Source organism: Centroberyx gerrardi, chromosome 17 (genome assembly GCF_048128805.1).
Source record: "Centroberyx gerrardi isolate f3 chromosome 17, fCenGer3.hap1.cur.20231027, whole genome shotgun sequence".
NCBI classification, from domain to species: Eukaryota; Metazoa; Chordata; class Actinopteri; order Beryciformes; family Berycidae; genus Centroberyx; species Centroberyx gerrardi.
In genome coordinates, this window is record NC_136013.1 from 13,635,892 (window position 1) to 13,653,552 (window position 17,661).

A 17,661-nucleotide genomic window follows, 5' to 3' on the forward strand; every position below is an offset into this window, starting at 1 on the left:
ATCCCAGGCCCTGTCACAGGTAAAACCTGCCGCAATTTCTCAGCATAGCCCCAAAAAAGCGAGAAAAGCCGACAAAACCCGTTCTCTCAGTAGGGGACACCTTGTTTTTCGCCGTGGCCCTCATCCCGTGCTGGTGACTGAGTTTTTCACGGTAAAGAAGACGGATCGGATTTTCAGTACTAACTAGAAAGTCCAGTTCGACCGACCGAGATGTCACAGGAGCATGACAAGTAAGTTGTCCTTACTCTCCACTTCAAGTCAGCAGAAACAACAGCTTGATGCTGAAAGCTTTTAATAATGACTCAAAATAACTTGTGGATTTTTGTACTTTTTTTGAACTTTTTTTTTACATAGAAGGCTACAGGAGGATTTAAAAACCGAGGTCGCTGTAGTGTACTTTTGACCTATAGTACTATGATATTTAAAAAAAAAATGCTGTGATATTTCTATTGTATCCTTCTTAAATATGATTATAGGATAACTATAGTTGTTTTTCTTAAGGGTAAGTTTACTTTAAGACTGGCTGCCAAGTGAGAGAGTGATTGTATCTCATAATTTCCCATGATCTGAGCTCTGTGGGACTGGAGCTCGGCTTATTTCACCTGTCATGTTCAAGCCTGTACAGGTGTATCTCCCTCCACCTGTCGTGCGAGCAGAGCGGAGGCGCCTGTTAGAATAAAAACTTCTCCCTGTCCCGTGATAGCCTGCTGCTGGGCGGTTTAGTGTTTAATTTTGCTTAAGCCCTTACAGTTATGTGGATAGTCTTAATGATGTTTGTTCAGGAATAACATGGACCTCAACGCTCCTGCAGTTACAGTGAAATGTCAGCTAAAAGGGAATTGTCACAGTGCAACTCTGCAGCTGTTTTTATTTTCATTCATGGTTTTTGATAAAGCACGCCAAAACAAACTATTTTTCATCTTGGGAGAGATGCTTAGCCTATATTCTGAGTGTTTTTGAGGGCATTGACAAGGAGACATTTGAGGGGAGTGAAATCGTACACCTGCTAGGCGTTGGCCCGAGTAAGACAGACAATGTAAGCAAGCTGTATAGGCTGTTAAGGAGCATTTTAAATGTGTTTTGTACCACTCAATCCATGGTTTTACACACATATCGGTCAGAAAGTCAAAAAAAATTGGAGAACATAAAAGGTGTACAGCCATTAAAATACACAGTTCACTGTATAGGCTTGCATTTGTGTGTTTTTTCCCATGTTAGTGTGTGTTAAAACAACAAAAAGTGACATAAATCAGTGAAATCATGCATTATTCTGGCCTATATTTTTTTTCCAGTCATCTTCATTCCATTTTCCGTTTGAAAAACAATTGAGCGTTTTTGTTTTAGCAGTGGATTGCATGTCCTTGTGCAGTTTTATTGCCAGTAAATAGTGGATCTTATCGGGTTGCGTTTTATGAATGGCACAATTAGATATAGGATTACTAATTATCACTTTGCTTTGACCATTCAGAGAGAAAAAGCTCTATTTGTTGTAGATACTCAACTTGGAAACCGAGCCAATCCGTTTAGTTTATCATAACAACTTTGTTGTGACAGAGTGTCTGCAGGTGGATTTGGTGGGAAGATGATTTAATGTAATTGTCCCAATGAGAGATACAATGTAACAATTTTAACAACAATGTAATAAAGTTAACAAAGTACATGAAACATTATTGATCCCTGTGGGCAAATTATATTGAAAGGAACAATAACTGCCAAGGATTTTATTTTGTTGTAATCATCATAAAGTTGAGTTTTAATAACGTTTTTACAATCCCCACTACAATAACTTTAATTTTTTGTATCTTTCGGTTCTCTCAGATGCTGACACTATAACTTCACACATTGCTTGTTGTAGCTTTATTATGCTATATGGCTTTCCTTCAAGGAACACATTTACATTTACATTTCAGGCATTTAGCTAATGCTCTTATAATAGAGTTTCTTACAATGAGGAGAGTTGAATAAGCGTAAATTCACATATTACCAACTTTAAAGCAACCAATAGTAAGTAAGAGTGCATGGGTCAAAAACACTGAAAGCTTAATACCAGTTACATTCTTACTGGTCCTCACAGTCCTGTTTACAAAGCAGTGACTCTCTGAGTTGATATCTTGAGGTTGAACTGACAAGGAGGTGGAGGAGGAAGAGGAGGAGAAAGATGCAGGTAGTGACTGAGTGTGGAAACTTGTGATTATTTTTCAGAAACAGGTTTTCTTGCAAAAACAGTAGCACGACACTGTTAAAACACAGGAATGCAGCAGGGACAGATCTGCGGTCAGCTTCTTAACCAATGAGCGATCCGCAGGCAAGAGTCGTCACACTGGACGAGCCAGTAGAGCATCTTTGCTCAAGACACCCCAGTTGGTCGAAGGCTGAGATTTGTTACACAATCATAGAAAAGCTTGAACAACAGGTCCTTTGGATAAAGAGCATCTTCATTGTTGATCTCTCTTATAACCTGTTTGTCTGTTCTGAACAAGACTGTGATTGTAGGTCTTGGCTTTGTGGATTCACACGACACGAGACGTGTGGCGGATCAATCCAGTTTAAAGGGAGATATCATCCTTAACTCCCAGAATAAGAGAAGGGAGACTCTTCCACAAAATGATACAGTACATCAGCTCTTTAAAGCATGTTTAAATAGCAGTCATACAATGCTTTTGAAGTAATGCTTCAATTGTCGACGTCAGCTTCCTTTTTTTCTAAACATCTCTGGGTAAAAAGTTTCTTGGTACCTTGAGGATGAAATCACATAGCTGAATTCTGCCTTAATGGTGGCGTTAACATATTATTACTTAGTTTGTACACAATAACATACAGAACTGTATGCTATTTACAGACATACAGTAACCACACCACTTATCACCACAATTGATCCTTGTGGTCCATATCCACCTACAACCCATCTATCCATATGGAATACCACACAGATACAAGAAACACAAGCCCCACCCTTGCTCTCTCACTCAGCCTCTCTCTGTCTCTCTCTCTCTCTCTCTCTCTCTCTCTCTCTCTCTCTCCCTCCCCCCTCCCAGTAAGCGTGCGGTCCTGGTTCTGCAGAACGAGCCGGGATATGGCGGCCAGCGCCGCTCCTTCACCACAGAGGATGAAGCCTGGAAGTCGTTCCTGGAGAACCCGCTGACCGCCGCCACCAAGGCCATGATGAGCATCAACGGGGACGAGGACAGCGCCGCGGCTCTCGGCCTGCTCTACGACTACTATAAGGTAGCACAGGAAAATACTGATGATGGTGTGATATCTCTAACCCCGAGGCCATCCTGCTGCCCAAAACAACCAAAGATCAATGAGAGAGCACCACAAGCAAACCCACAAATGATGATTTCCCATGTTAGAGGAAGAGAATCAAAACCACAAGTACAATGTCTTATGTCAGAGGATTAGTTACCCAAATCCTTTGAGGCTTTACCTATATGATCCTCATTCAGAATGACATCCAGCCAATTACACAACATCTGTGAGGCAGAGCTCATGTCAGCTGGTCGTAACTGATCCATATAGAGAGCAGCAGGACCCAGGCTGCTGGATGTGATGTGGTCAGACGCTGAGCGGCTGTGTTTACCTTCCCATACAGGTGCCCAGGGAAAAGAGAACAATATCCCAGAACAAGACAGACACACTGGTCTCTGATGTGGATCCCAACAAAAGGTAGGCGACCGCCCTCACCTAATACCCCCTTTAAAAAGCACAGCAGAGGGGAACTGCACCATGAGCGACACGGAGAGATTCAAGCTCTTTCCCATTCTCTGAGTTTGTGTTTGTGTGTTTGCATGTACAAGGGAACTGAACGCAGCAGAGTGCAACTTTATTTATCTATTTAGAGCTGTTGTCCAGGATGAGATCTGTAACACAAACACATGTCAGGTTTTCACCTGACAGCAGCGACAAGCGACACTGAACAAAAATATAAATGCAACATGTAAAGTTTTAGTCCCATGTTTACACGTGCACGACTTTGTTTACATCCCTGTTGCTGAGCATTTGCCCAGAATTTCTTTCTGTTGAATGATTTTCTTATATGAACTGTAACCCAGTCAAATCTTTCAAATTGTTGCATGTTGCATTTATATTTTTGTTCAGTTTAATCCTACAATGCCAATGTGCTATTTCCCCTCTCTGTTATGTTGCAGACACCAGCTTCAGGTAGGACATCACCTAGCTCAGCTCCAGGAACCCTCCATGGCCAACATGGAGAGCAGGATCCAGGTGCTCAAGGGGCCCTTCAATATTCTTCTCCCCAACCAGCTGGCCCAGGACAAGAGGGCCCCCTTCCCCTCACCAGGTCTGTTCACATTGTATGTTACGATCAGACAAGACAAAACCACTCGATTGTCATCCATTGACTTTGCGATTGATTGATTGATTGATTCAGACACAACCGTCACAGTTTCCATCGCCGCTGTGAACAACTACCCGCCCGTCAAGACGGAGGTGCCCACCCACGGTTTCTCGGTGACCGTGCCCAACAACTGCACCGAGGCGGACAGCCACGTGGGCGTCTTCGGTGACCGGCAGCTCACCCACAGCTCGGTCCAGTTCAGCCCCAGCACCCAGTCCCGCACGCCCCCCGACTCCACCTTCCCAGAGAGCTTCAAGGATGGTTCCCAGGAGGTGTGTGTTTCGATGTGTGGAGGGATCCAATACCCCCTCTTTCTAAACCCCACTAATGCCCTCCTACACCCCCCCTCTCTCTCTCTCTCCTCTCCTCTCCTCTCCTCTCTCAGATCTCTCCCATCAGACAATAGCCCATTCACCTGATCCCATGGAGCCAGCGGTGGGCTCAGCCTTCCCTGGTTTTATTTGAACATGCCAAAATAGCGGCCAGCGTGTTATTATGCCATTGTCTCACCAACACAATAAAGTGCTGTACTTTTCTCCTACAATAGCCAAAGCCCTTTCTCTCTCCTCTTTCTCTTTTTAACCTGGAGGGGGATTACCTAAAAAGGAGTAACCCGACAAAACCCCCGAACACTGGGGGGAGGCGGGAGGGGGGAGGGAAGGAGGGATGAGGGAAAGCGGGAAGGCGAGTGGCTTGTTTCCCCATTCACAGAGAAAGAAACGGGGAGGAAACGTGGTTTGGGGTTTTAGAGAGAAGAATGAATTGACAAAAACGATGGGAAGAGAAACAGTGATAAATGGCAGAGGAAATATATAAAAATAATGATTATTCCTCTGGTAAGTTCTGTAATGAAAATGAATGCATAGAAAATGAATGAAAATCAGGCAGATTGAAGGAGATAGAGAGGGGAAGAGAGAGAGACTCAACCTCTTATCCTCATTGTTGTTGTTTAATGTCTCTCTCTCTCTCTCTCTCTCTCTCTCTCTCTGTCTGTCTCTCTCTCTCTCTTCACCCCTCCTCTTTGTGTGGTGCAGGTGTTTTCCTTCCCAGGGGATCTCCAGTTACGTATGGCCTCCATCGCGCCTGAGGACTACAGTGCGTTTGACACCATGCCGGGGTAAGCTGCACTGCCGCCGGCCCACTGTCCGGCTCCCACCGCCACACCGCCATTCAGCTGTGATACAACACTCTGCAGAATGGCCTCATTCATCGCAGTCACTGGGGAGACACCAGACTCCCTTCTGTGTGAAAGACACAATGCGCCACACAATGTTATCGGGCCCAGCTCTGACACCGCACTGATTTTAGGTCATGATTTAGCTGTAGCGGTCGTAGAAGCCGTCAGTGAAGCACGCCCCACAGACTTTTACTTTGTTCTTTTGTCTTGGTGCAAACTTTACTCTAAAAATTATTTAACTTTTCTGAAGGTTTCAATGAGCAGAAATCTACTTTTACAAAAGTCATTGATTTCTCATATCAAAAGTCATTCTTTTTTCATATAGGAACTTAAGACTGTACAGTTTTACTCCCTCGTTTTTGACATTTGCCCAACTCTTTCTTTATTTTCCTTTATTTTAGGAATAATTTCGAGTACACTCTGGAGGCATCCAAGTCTCTGCGTCAGAAGACAGGCGACGGGACGATGACGTACCTAAACAAAGGCCAGTTCTATCCCATCAGCCTCAGGGAGATTGACAACAGCAAAGGCATGCAGCACCCCATCACCAAAGTCAGGGTAAGAGAGGAAGAGAGATTAACTTCTATCGTTGTTAACTTCCAGGAGAGGTAATACGTTTTGTGATTATACTATTACAATAACTGTTGTGGTTGTGTGTGGTGTTGCGTTCCCAGAGTGTAGTGATGGTGGTGTTTGGAGAGGAGAAGTGCAGAGACGACCAGCTGAAACACTGGAAGTACTGGCACTCCAGACAGCACACTGCCAAGCAGCGGTGTCTCGACATCGGTAAGAACTGCAGCGCCTCCGTCTGCCTCAGCGGAAAATCCACGGATCGGACCGCGTCTGTCCGTCAAACATGATCTCAGATACCACTGGTCTGATTTTGATGACGCTTGGAGGGAGGATGCATTTAGGCACTGAGCTCTGGGGGTAGTTGCCATGTTTGTTTGTTTGTTTGTGCTCTGTAAACTGGTTTGAATGCTGGCTCCCTTAGTAGGACAATGCAGCAGATAAATGCAGTGTGACCTAGGCTGATCAATCTTCCTGTGTCTGCAGAGTGTGTGTCTGGCTGAAAGGGCGGCTTAGCTGTGGCTGTGTGTTGTCTCTGTGTGTCTGGGTTAGGGCTCTGAGGGGAAAGGTGACTGGTGGCAGTGATTCAACTTGACTGGCAAGGGATTCATATGCAAACAGAATCTGCACCAGTGTTAAGAAGCCTTTCTTTAGTATATCTGTGCGGAAATAGGCCCTTTTTCTTACTTACAGGCCATATCTTCTGTGCTATAAGTACACCTTCAATACAACGATAATAATGTATCACCTGTAAGAATCTGCATCTAACAGTTACAGTTTTATGTAATAATTACCTCTTACTGCTACATAGACCGCTCATCTCTTGTCTGCTGTGTTTGACAGCCGATTACAAGGAGAGCTTCAATACCATTGGCAACATCGAGGAGATCTCCTACAACGCCATCTCTTTTACCTGGGACACCAACGAGGAGGCCAAGGTGAGAGCAGAACACACACACACACACACACACTCATACAATTGGGAGCTGCCCAGTACAACCGCAGTCTTCTACTCATTTTCTACTCATGTCTGTTACTCATTTCCCCACATCGATCTCCAATCATAAGGCTGTTTCCAACATCCCTGACATCACGGATTTCGACTTAAATCCAATGTCAACAGTTTGGTCTGGCTAGTACATATTGTTTCCCCCTCAGCGTTCATGTGAGAGCATGTATGTGGCTTGCAATATCAATAATGATCCAGGGTTTCCATAGTTAGGCTTACAGTATGACGACACCCTGCTTGTTTTGAACTGTTAACATGAGCCTTGAACTCTTCACATGAACACGCTTGACGACTTTTCCCCAAAATAGACTGCTCCTCCTCTTAAAGCTCATCAGAATAAAGGTGTCAGGTGATGTACGCCTCTTTGTTCCTCCAAAACAGCCATTACGGAAAATAGAGGCTTGTATGGAAGAATAAGGATGCTGTTGTCCTCGTGTGTTGTGTCATCAGGTTGCATAGAGATAGGGAGGTGTCTGTGTGTGTGTGTGTGTGTGTGTGTGTGTGTGAGTGTGTGTCTGCTCTCTCTACATACATTCTTGACTGGTCCGACCTGTCACCCCTATTGTCATGCCGAAGTGACGCGCGTTTAGGCATTTCCATGCGCCAGACAGGAGCAACAATGGGCGCAGGAATGAGGAAGCTCAGCAGGGGGCCGGGGACCGGATCGGACGGTTAACAAACGAAAATCCCGTCCGACAGGTACGAGGTGACAGGGAGGAGGAGGTAACTTCCTTCCACTCCTCCTCTCCTCTCCGCTCCTCTGCGTCTCCCTCACTCTCCTGACCAGTTTGTTGAGTTGTACTGGAGGAGTGTGTAAACCAGAAGTCAAAGTCACGGGGTTGGCGGCGCTTCCCGACACTGTTGACTGTTCCACTGTCAAGCTGAGATGGGATGGGAGACGACTGACAGGCTAACAGAGGAAGGGACAAGATGGCGACGCAGTTCGCCTCTCGCATCTTGCGGTGTTCTCTTTGGACGATACCTCACATAAACACAGCCACATGCACAAACCTCTCTCTCTCTCTCTCTCACACACACACACACACACACACACAAACACACACACACACACACACACATAACCGCACACACGCACACACCAGGATGTGGGTCTACCTGTCTTATGACTTGAGGCCTGTGTCCATAGGATGTTCATCCTTGTGTGTGTTCATTACACCTCTGTGTGTGTGTATTCATCCGTTTTGCACACACCGCCCCGCCGGGTTGTTTGAACCTCTGATCAACTAGGTGTAAGATGACACATGAAGGGCTCTGTGTGTGTGTGTGTGTGTGTGTGTGTGCGTGTGTGTGTGTGTGCACAGGTGTGTGTGTATGGTGTGCCCCCTGGTGATCCCCCTCAGGCACAGATAGACCCAGTGTGTTTACTGAGGCCAACCTTTGCCAAATGTTTACCTGCTCTGGGGCTATTTACTGTAATTACCATAAAAAAAGTCTGTTGATGACAATGATTTGTCTGATGCTGCACAACTGAAACTGTGCCTGTTCATTTTTATTTAATGTTTTTAATAGTTGCTACAAAACCAAATAACCGGTGGGGACACATAAAGATTAAACTTGAACTTGATCTCATGAATAGGGAACTACAAGGAAAATATACTGACAGAAGATCCTGTATCATTTCAGTTTGTCATTTATAAATGTACTAATACATTGAGGGAGGTAAAATCATCCTTGCTTTTTTTATGATATGTTAAATGATATATTACTGCTTATCCCTTAGACCCATTCTGTTAGTTTTGTTTTTTTATCCCTGTTATGATGATGTCTTTTGTAGACATAGTGATAGCTTGTTTTTCGATACACTTAAGTGTCAGTGGGTCAAAGCATCTCTTGATGAGACTAGAAAATCAGCATGTGATAACCGGAGTCGACCAATAGAGGGCAACACAGAACACTGAATGTGGTCTGAAGACTAGGCCTCCGCTGCAGAGAGGCGGTGCAGAGAGGCGCCCTTCAGTAAATTAATATAGGCTGAGGTGAATGCCAGCATAATCCCTATGAAAATTTAGAAGCATTTATCATTAATCATTCATTTTGCTGTTGATGTAATTTGACAAACAACACTGTGTTTTTAGGTTTTTATAGGTAAAGTTGAACAAACGCTGTCTCTCTCTGTATTAAACACAGCCGTTCCTCTGTCTCTTCTGCCTAATTCATCCTATCTTCTTGCTTCTATTCTTGTCTACTTCCCATCCTCCTCCTCCTCCTCCTCCTCCTCAGATCTTCATCTCAGTCAACTGCCTGAGCACGGACTTCTCCTCCCAGAAGGGGGTGAAGGGCCTGCCTCTGAACCTCCAGATTGACACCTACAGCTACAACAACCGCAGCAATAAGCCCATCCACCGCGCCTACTGCCAGATCAAAGTGTTCTGCGACAAAGGAGCCGAGAGGAAGATCCGGGACGAGGAGAGGAAGCAGTCCCGCCGGAAGGGCAAGGTGTCCGAGCTCAACGCCGGCCTGGGAGCCTGTGAGTAGCTGAGGAGGACTTTACCTTCACTCAAATGCTCTTACGATGTGCACAAGCAACGGCACATTTGACCTGGATTCATTCCCTACCTGAAATTCCTAACCCGTCCATAGGTTTAAGTTTATTTGCACAGTGATAAAGCACAGAAGTGGATTGATTTAAAGAAGCAACAAAAAATCAACATGACAAGTTAAGACACAACTGCTTTGGATAACAATCTAAATGTCAAAACAAGCAACATTGAGGAAAATAATTGAACGATCTTAACTTGACCCTAATTTCTACCCTCTAACACTAAAATAATGCTGTTGTCAGGGGAAAACTTTGTATCTCATGTCAACTTTTCAGGAACTAAGAAAAACAGCCTTGTTTTCAACTTGATGACCATGTAATTTTGAGTTTTCAAAGGGTTTCAAAAACCTAAGGGTTGTAGAATTTTCTCATGCCATAGAGCAGTGATTCTCAACCTTTTTCATATCAAGGACCCCTAATTTAGTCTACATTAGGGCCACGGACTCCCATTTGATGAGATTTCTTCTCTCGGACCCACATCTGAGAATATTTTTATTGTTAGATATGATTTTGTACTGAATTCCATGACTATCTGTATTGAAGGTACCGAGATAACAGTGAAAGACAGTCACCATAGTCATTCTTCTACATTCTCTAATTGTGTTAACTCCATAATGGTGAAGTTTAATAATTCATCAATTTGCTGGGGACCCCCTGGAACCCCCTCAAGGACCCCTGGTAGTCCCCGGACCCCACGTTGAGAACCATTGCCATAGAGGACCATGCATCCTTCAGTTGAAGTTAAAACATGAAAGTCACCAAAATTGGAGTTATAAGATTTTCACCCGACAGCGACAATATCCTTTTTTCTGTTGTAAGGACTGTAAAAATGTTCTTCTGGATGAATAGCCACTCGTTAAAGCCCTTCCCGTTGTGACTTTTCCTCTCTCTCTCCAGTTGTGGATGTCAAAGTGCCGCTCCTCCAGAAGCGCAACGACGTGACCATCTTCAAGATGATGACCGACTTCGAGACCCAGCCCGTCCTTTTCATTCCCGACATTCACTTCTCCAGCTTCCAGCGCCATGTGAGTGCCAGTCGGAGAACGGGACACAAAGCTTTCCTCTCAGCAGCGTTAGTACTGTGTGGAAGTGCAGTCTTCTTTGAATCTGCTAAGAGGAACTTTAAAGAGTTTTGAGGAGGAAAGGGTACAGAGAGTTCTTACCAAAGGTTTAGGGGTTTAGGTTAGGGGGACAGTTGAAGACATTACACACCTCTTTCTCTGTCTTTCATTGCCTCAGAGACCATGGCAGTTGTAGCATCTCACATGTTCCATAAACAGAGTGCACCTTGGTTTCCCAGTCACCACCCACTCATCACAGGGCAAGAGTCGGGTCAGCGTGACCCGGATGCCAGTTGGCAGGAACAGAGAGATCTAGTTTTAGAACCGTAGTGTTCTGATACGAGTCCCACATACTGATGGCTTTATTCCAGACTGTTGAGTCACAGGATGAATCATTTACCAGTGATTCAAAACAAACCTGGGGGTTCAGAAGATACCTGCAGTGCCACCTTAACTTGTTTGTAAGCTGAGAGAGAGAGACAGAGAGAGGTAGATTTACAGTAGATGGAGACAGAGAAAAGTGCGAATCATCTGTGTTCGCTATAAGGGGCGAGAGATGTGTATATATATATAGGCTGTGAGCATGTGTGAGGTTTGTCAGGTTTCTCAGCTCAGTGTGTGTGTAATAAGGACTGGGATTTTGTCAATTGGGAAAGTAGACTGAGAGCATTTGTGAACCTTGACTGCCCCCTGTTGGTCAAAGTGTCACTAGTTCAACATTGAAAAAGTTACAGCACTTCAGAGGCAGGTCTGCATGCTTCCAAATGGCGCTCAAAAATCCATGAATAAGAAAGAGGCTGGAGGCTTAAATTGCAGTTTATTGTATCTGTATTTAATAGGGATCCTATGATGTTGATATATGTGGATCAAAGTATATATCTACTACATGGAGTTTGTAAATTGACATTCTGTTGAATTGAAAATTCTGATATTGAAAAATTGTCAGTGTTTTAATATCCTTATATATGAATCCTATAATGATGGATCATATTTGTAATGTGAATTGCTTTTACTTACTGGTTTCCAGGTGATAGTAGTTGACAATAATGATGTTAGTCAATATTTAAGCCTGATGTGTTTGAGTTTCCATCACTGTAAGTAAGTTGTAAGTTTTGAAAAAGGTCTGAAGAACAAAACGTCGACCGATACAGGTACAATCAACTGTAATTGAAGCCTCCCGCCTCTTTCTTATTCACAAAGTATAACTAGAGTTCAGTGGCGGAGCAAAACCTCAAGGCTGAGCTGAACTGAAAATCGCTTGCTCTCTCTCTCTCTTTGTCTCACTCTCTGCTGTTTACTTTCCTCCTCCAGCGAGGCCGAGGGAGGGAGGGAGGGAGGGAGGGGGTGGGGGTTATTTTTGGTGTTGCCGATGACATTGAACCTGACTGACAACCTGCTGAACTCTCTATGGCCCTGCTATCAGTTTCTGATAAACTGTGGGTTTATTTACTGGGTTTTTTGGGTTCCCTCTCAGAATAGATTTCTATTAACAGCAATGCCTGCAATCAATACGGTTGCTGGGTGAAGACCTAGCTTTCAGAAAAAGTCAGCTTTCCAGGAATTAAAAAAAACATAATTTTCTGATTGACACGCATGTATAAATAATACAGGTATTTGAATGGGTTTCTGGGGGGTTTTGAAACCAATACAACCCCTAAAAAGAGGATGTCAGAGAAGATAGAATACATTTATAGATAATATTATATAATGACCTTTCACATTGACCTTTGACCTAGTTGACTGATTGGGCATTTAGCAGCCTGTATGAGAGTTACAACACAGAGTTACAAGCTGCAGTGCATACAAAGATATGCAGTATGACTCAAACATGCATTTCCATTTTAGGGAAATATATAAAATATATAGTAAAATCCCATTTATGTGTATTTTTACACATACATTTGTGTTCCAAATGACTTAAGTTACTTCTCTCTCTCTCTCTCTCTCTCTCTTTGTCTCTCTCTCTCTCTCGCCCTGCAGCCGTTCTCATCAGAAGATGGAGAGGACAGGTGAGTTCTTGGAAGCCCAGATTTCACACTTGTTCGTCACTGTTTTTATTGGTGGGTGGTGGGAGCGGAGTGAATGTGTCAGCTTTTAGAGCGAGACAACCTTTGGCACCCTCCCAGTTAAAGTCATGGGACACAGATGCTGTTTCTAGGAAATGCCCCTGGGCTCTGTGTGCATGCATGTTTGTGTGTATGTGTGTGTGTGTGTATGTGTGCATGCATGAGCGTGTGTTACAGCCTATTAGCTGTAGCTGTTATGGGCAATCAAGCAGTGATTTGTGTATGTGTGTCCACTGCAGCACGGGCATGAAGAGATTACCCTTCACTGAGGATGAGTTTGGTTCACCCCCTAACAAGATGGGTAGACTGGAGGAACCAAAGAAAGGTACTGATTGTGTGTATGTGTGTGTGTGTGTCTGTTTGTTTTGGGTGGCTGTTGATGCTATGTCTCTGAAGGCACCCAACATCATCCTCTCCAGGCCATGTGATTATTTCAGGTCTTTGAAAACACACACGTGCTGGAGGCCTCCACTGACCCAACAAAATACCACTGCTCAGTTTCATTTGACATACACACACACACACACACACACACACAAACTCAAACAAGGCCCTGCACTTTACCCTATATCCCATTCATGCGCATACAACCTGCTTTTTAGCCCTGATCAGCATAACGACAGCAAAACAATATAAGTTCTAAAATGTGTTGTGGTTTCAAGAGGAAAGTTTCAAACAGCTTGATCTTTAGAAACCCGAGAGCAATCACACTGAATTTTCAATTCCACCAAAAACACACCTGCATATAGCCAATATAAACCAATATAAAACCAAACATCACTTAATTATATACAATAATAGACCGTTTTCCACACATACTGTTTTCACTACTTACTTCCTCAGATTTGCACTCTACATTTAGTCCATAAACAGATGTGTCTCAAAACTACTGTTCACATAATCATGCCTTTAAATAGAAAGCTGCTTAAAACAGACTGACACACTGTTTGTCTTATTGAGAGTCCACAAATAACAGCAGTTCCTGCAACAAGTTGGACAACAATACAGGAAAATCTATTTAGAGCAGATCTATTTTGAGATTACTGACTGCAGTGAATCAGAGGTGGGCCCGTCCTTCTGTGTTTGTGGGTGTGTGTTTGTGTGTGTGTGTGTGTGTGTGTGTGTGTGTATGTTGCCCGGGCCATGCCAGCGTTGCATGATGATGACACTCTAGGTTTGCTTTGTCTGGGCACTGTGCCACCGTTAACATACATCTGGAGAGAGCCGGACAGCTGCGGTCCGTCCGGGGAGGTTCAACCTGAGACCAGGGCCTTGAGTTTGGGCCGCTGCCCGTGCCGTGTGGCAGGGGGTAGTAGTCAATTATAATGGACCGTAGCATTATGTATCTGCAAACGTATAATTGGATTAAATGTGTGTGTATGCGTGTGTCTCACTACTTCTAAATCTTGAGAGAGAGAGAGCGCAGTGTGTGGTACGGGTCAGTGCAGACAGGGACACGGCAAGCCACGAAACCTCGAACCCACATGAATGAACCAAACAAACATTCCACTCTGCCAGTAACTTCATCTGAGTGCGGATTTTGATTTACACTAAACAAAAATATAAACGCAACATGCAACAATCGCATTTTACTTGGTTGCTGTCCATAGGAGAAAATCATTTGAGAGAAATTCATGAAACACGGTACCAAAACTTTACATGTTGCATTCATATTTTTGTTCAGTATGGTTTCCCTGCTTTGACTGCAGCTTGATGAGGCATGCGTGTGTGTTTATGTGTGTATATCTGTGTGTGTGTGTGTGTGCATACCCATGGACATACTGTATGCGCTTTGCCTTGACGCCCGTCCGCTTCCTCTTCCTCCCCTACAGTCCTGCTGTACGTGCGTAAGGAGGCGGAGGAGGTGTTTGATGCCGTCATGCTGAAGAACCCCACGCTGAAAGGCCTGGTGGAAGCAGTAAGTTACCCACAATTCATCCCGCTAGTAATGACTGTGTGTGTGTGAGCCATTAACCTCTCTATTTATTCTCTTATTTTGTCACGAGGGTGGTCTTATGGGTGGTCTCGGGCCGTGATTTGCGGTGTCCGCCCGCCTGTCCGTCTCTGTGCGTGTGTGTGTGTGTGTGTGTGTGTGTGTGTGGTGTAATGCACTAAGACAAAGGCATGCACGCTGCAGCTGGAGACCCACTTCTCCCTGCGTCTCCAACCGCCTACACACCAGGCTAAATGAGTCGTGACAGGGCAGGGACCCGGCCCTCTGGTGTCCCGGGGAGGAGAGGAGGATGGAGGGATGGAGGGGAAGAGTGGGAGCAAGGAGATGATTGGGAAAAGAGAGGGAATGTGTGTGTGTGGGGGGGGGGTGTAAAGAGGGAGACAGGAGCGGCTGGAGGAAGAGAGGGGGGTGAAAGGGGCCGGCGAAAAGGGGAGAGAGAGAGAGAGAGAGAGAGGGGAAAAAAAGTGGAGAGAGGAAGGGAGTGTGAGTGAAACAGAGACAGAGAGAGGGAGAAAAAGAGGAGGTTTGGGCCGTCCCGGGGAGAGAGAGGAAGAAGAGGAAGTGGGAAAGGGGGGTGTCTGGGGGAGAGAGGGGTGGAAGGAGAAAAAGAAGCAGGTATAAGGTTACTGGAAGGGTCAGAGAGTTTGAAATGAGAGAAGGGTTATTGGGGTTGTGTACAGTAGCTGTGGAGAGCCGGCAGAGGTGCTGGTGGGCGGAAGGCAAACCAGGCACCTAGGAAGGACTGAATGGGATGAATTAGACAAGGATTAGATCAGTAGGTTGACTTCGGATTTGTTTTCGTGCGTGAGTGGAGAAAAAACTAGAACACTGATTTGTATTTTTTCCCAATCAGATTTCAGAGAAGTACGAGTTGCCTTTCGAAAAGGTCGGAAAAGTCTATAAGAAATGCAAGAAAGGGTGAGTAACACGCATGCACATACAAGCCATGTTCCCTTCGCTTTTGCCGCTGCTCTTTACAGTGTGAGGTTACAGTTCTCTCGGATGAGGATGAGCTAAATAGGTCACTCACACCCCGTATCTGTCCCATGTCAGGATTCTGGTACACATGGACGACAACATCATCAAACACTACTCCAACGAAGACACCTTCCAGATCTCCATGGAGGAGCTGGGGGGCGTGTACAAACTCACCCTCACTGAAATCTGATTGGGAGGAAGTGACATCGCCCGGACCACAGGGGACGGAGGACCAAGACAGTCAGGAGTTGTGGTTTACACATCTAGCTATGCTATGAGCCCTAACAGTGATAATGGACTGGATCTGAAACTCTAATCATATCGTCTCAGTGCTGTAAATAAAATGTTCATGTCCCACAAGTGGCATTTAAAAAAGCCATAGCTCTTATTAGACAACAGCATTGATTTGCGATGTAGGTTATACATTTTGATTAATTTTAAAGTTTTTGTACATAGAAAAATCAGGAAGTTGAGACAGTTGTGATTGTGATGATACCTTTGTTTTGTATGCAATGACCATTTGAGTAGCAAATATTTACTTTTGTAATGTTGTTGTTTCAAATGTGCAGAGCATTTGTGGTGCTGCTATACCTCATGCTATGCAAGCAATAATGTTTCTCATATCTTTGAATTTTACACAGAGAAACTGTACAGGTGTGAGATGGAGAGTTACGCCCATAGCCACACTTATGAGACAGCAGCTTGTCTTTCCCTTTCTAAAGCCATAGCACTGATAATTATAATCTTTAAAGTTGGGTATTTAGCACACAAAATGAAGACAGCAAATATGTGTTGTTTTGATAATGGAGGATGCAGTGAGGCCCCAGTGGTTGAGTGTATTAATACTAAACATCGAGGCAGTATTTCCTCAACATTATACCATTAGGATAGCATATTGTATGTGTTCGCTGTATTGCTTGTGAGAATTAGCATAGGCTACCTGTTGTTTTGTGAATGGAAGGGGCTGACAGATATTTTTCCTCAGATCAATTTAAATAATGGCCTCTATGTAAGTATTAAATAAGGAAAGAGAGTAATAATAATAATAATGCTAAAACATATCTACCCTTCCCTTGTAGAGTAGTTTTCTGAATGTTAATGAGATAGGTCATTGAATGTCTAGCACAGTCCATGCAGACTGTCCTGGAAGTGCAATATGATATTTAAGTACAGACACATTCAGAAAAAAACATTTTCTCTTCTATGGCCATAGCTTTGTAATGCATATTAAATGATAAAACAGAAATTTGTATGACAATGTTGTATATATCCATTGAAAATAATGTTGAAAAGGATTGACGCGATCCCGCCTTTTGTATCTTAGTACTTAATGTGTATATATTTATTAAGAGAATGGATGTGGGTCATTTTTTACAATATATATCCAAATTTCTATTTCTGTTATTCCTAATAATATAATGTTTTTGTTCCTTTTTATATGAAGTTGTTCTGACTTTACATGTCAAGGGAGATATGTTCTTAACATGTTTTTAAATGATGTTGCATTCTTCATTTTTGTAAAGCATTTGATGCACAATGTGCCTAATAAAAGCTATCCAGTAGCTGTGCTGGTTGTCTGAGGCTCCACTGTGTTACTGATTTGCACCCACACTGTTTTGACCCATAGCATTCCTTGCCAAACAAGTATATTAATAATTTTTCAGTAAAAAGTTGATCCGCACAACAGCATAGTGCTCCAAGACATTTATTCACTAAAAGTACACAGTGTTTCAACCTGTCTTGGTCTTCATTTGGTGCACATAGCCCTATGTTATTAATATTTAATCATTTTCCCTCTTAAGATAAATTTGTGAACTATGAGTAGCCAGGTTATCAAATGATTATTTCAGTTCTGCACCGTGAAATGTTTTATGTTATTGTTGATGCATATTATTGTTTATATAGCAGCTGTGCTGGTGGTCTAGGTTT

At 43.8% G+C, this 17,661-nt stretch overlaps 1 protein-coding gene across 3 annotated transcripts; it reads left to right on the plus strand.

Moving 5' to 3' along the window:
• Positions 1-68: 68 nt before the first annotated feature.
• grhl1 (grainyhead-like transcription factor 1) lies at positions 69-17,307 on the plus strand. Of its 3 annotated transcripts, none has more exons than XM_071920285.2 (16): positions 69-230; positions 3,036-3,225; positions 3,593-3,666; positions 4,149-4,300; positions 4,391-4,629; positions 5,392-5,474; positions 5,936-6,092; positions 6,209-6,320; positions 6,948-7,042; positions 9,355-9,601; positions 10,571-10,698; positions 12,715-12,743; positions 13,040-13,125; positions 14,633-14,718; positions 15,608-15,672; positions 15,808-17,307. In XM_071920285.2, the coding sequence occupies exons 1-16, from the start codon at positions 211-213 to the stop codon at positions 15,920-15,922; spliced, it is 1,878 nt and encodes a 625-aa protein (XP_071776386.1). In that variant the 5' UTR covers positions 69-210; the 3' UTR covers positions 15,923-17,307. The 3 variants fall into 3 exon arrangements, with proteins under 3 accessions (XP_071776386.1, XP_078145517.1, XP_078145518.1); XM_078289391.1 differs by having other exon boundaries at positions 4,406-4,629; XM_078289392.1 differs by lacking the exon at positions 69-230 and adding an exon at positions 663-1,036.
• Positions 17,308-17,661: the final 354 nt, after the last annotated feature.

What these genes read in the sequence shown, in the direction of transcription:
- grhl1 (XM_071920285.2), top strand. Translation starts at nt 211, where the DNA reads ATGTCACAGGAGCATGACAA. An exon ending in GCGTTTGACACCATGCCGGG is followed by an intron (nt 5,475 to 5,935) that starts GTAAGCTGCACT and finishes CCTTTATTTTAG; the next exon opens with GAATAATTTCGAGTACACTC. An exon ending in ACACCAACGAGGAGGCCAAG is followed by an intron (nt 7,043 to 9,354) that starts GTGAGAGCAGAA and finishes CCTCCTCCTCAG; the next exon opens with ATCTTCATCTCAGTCAACTG.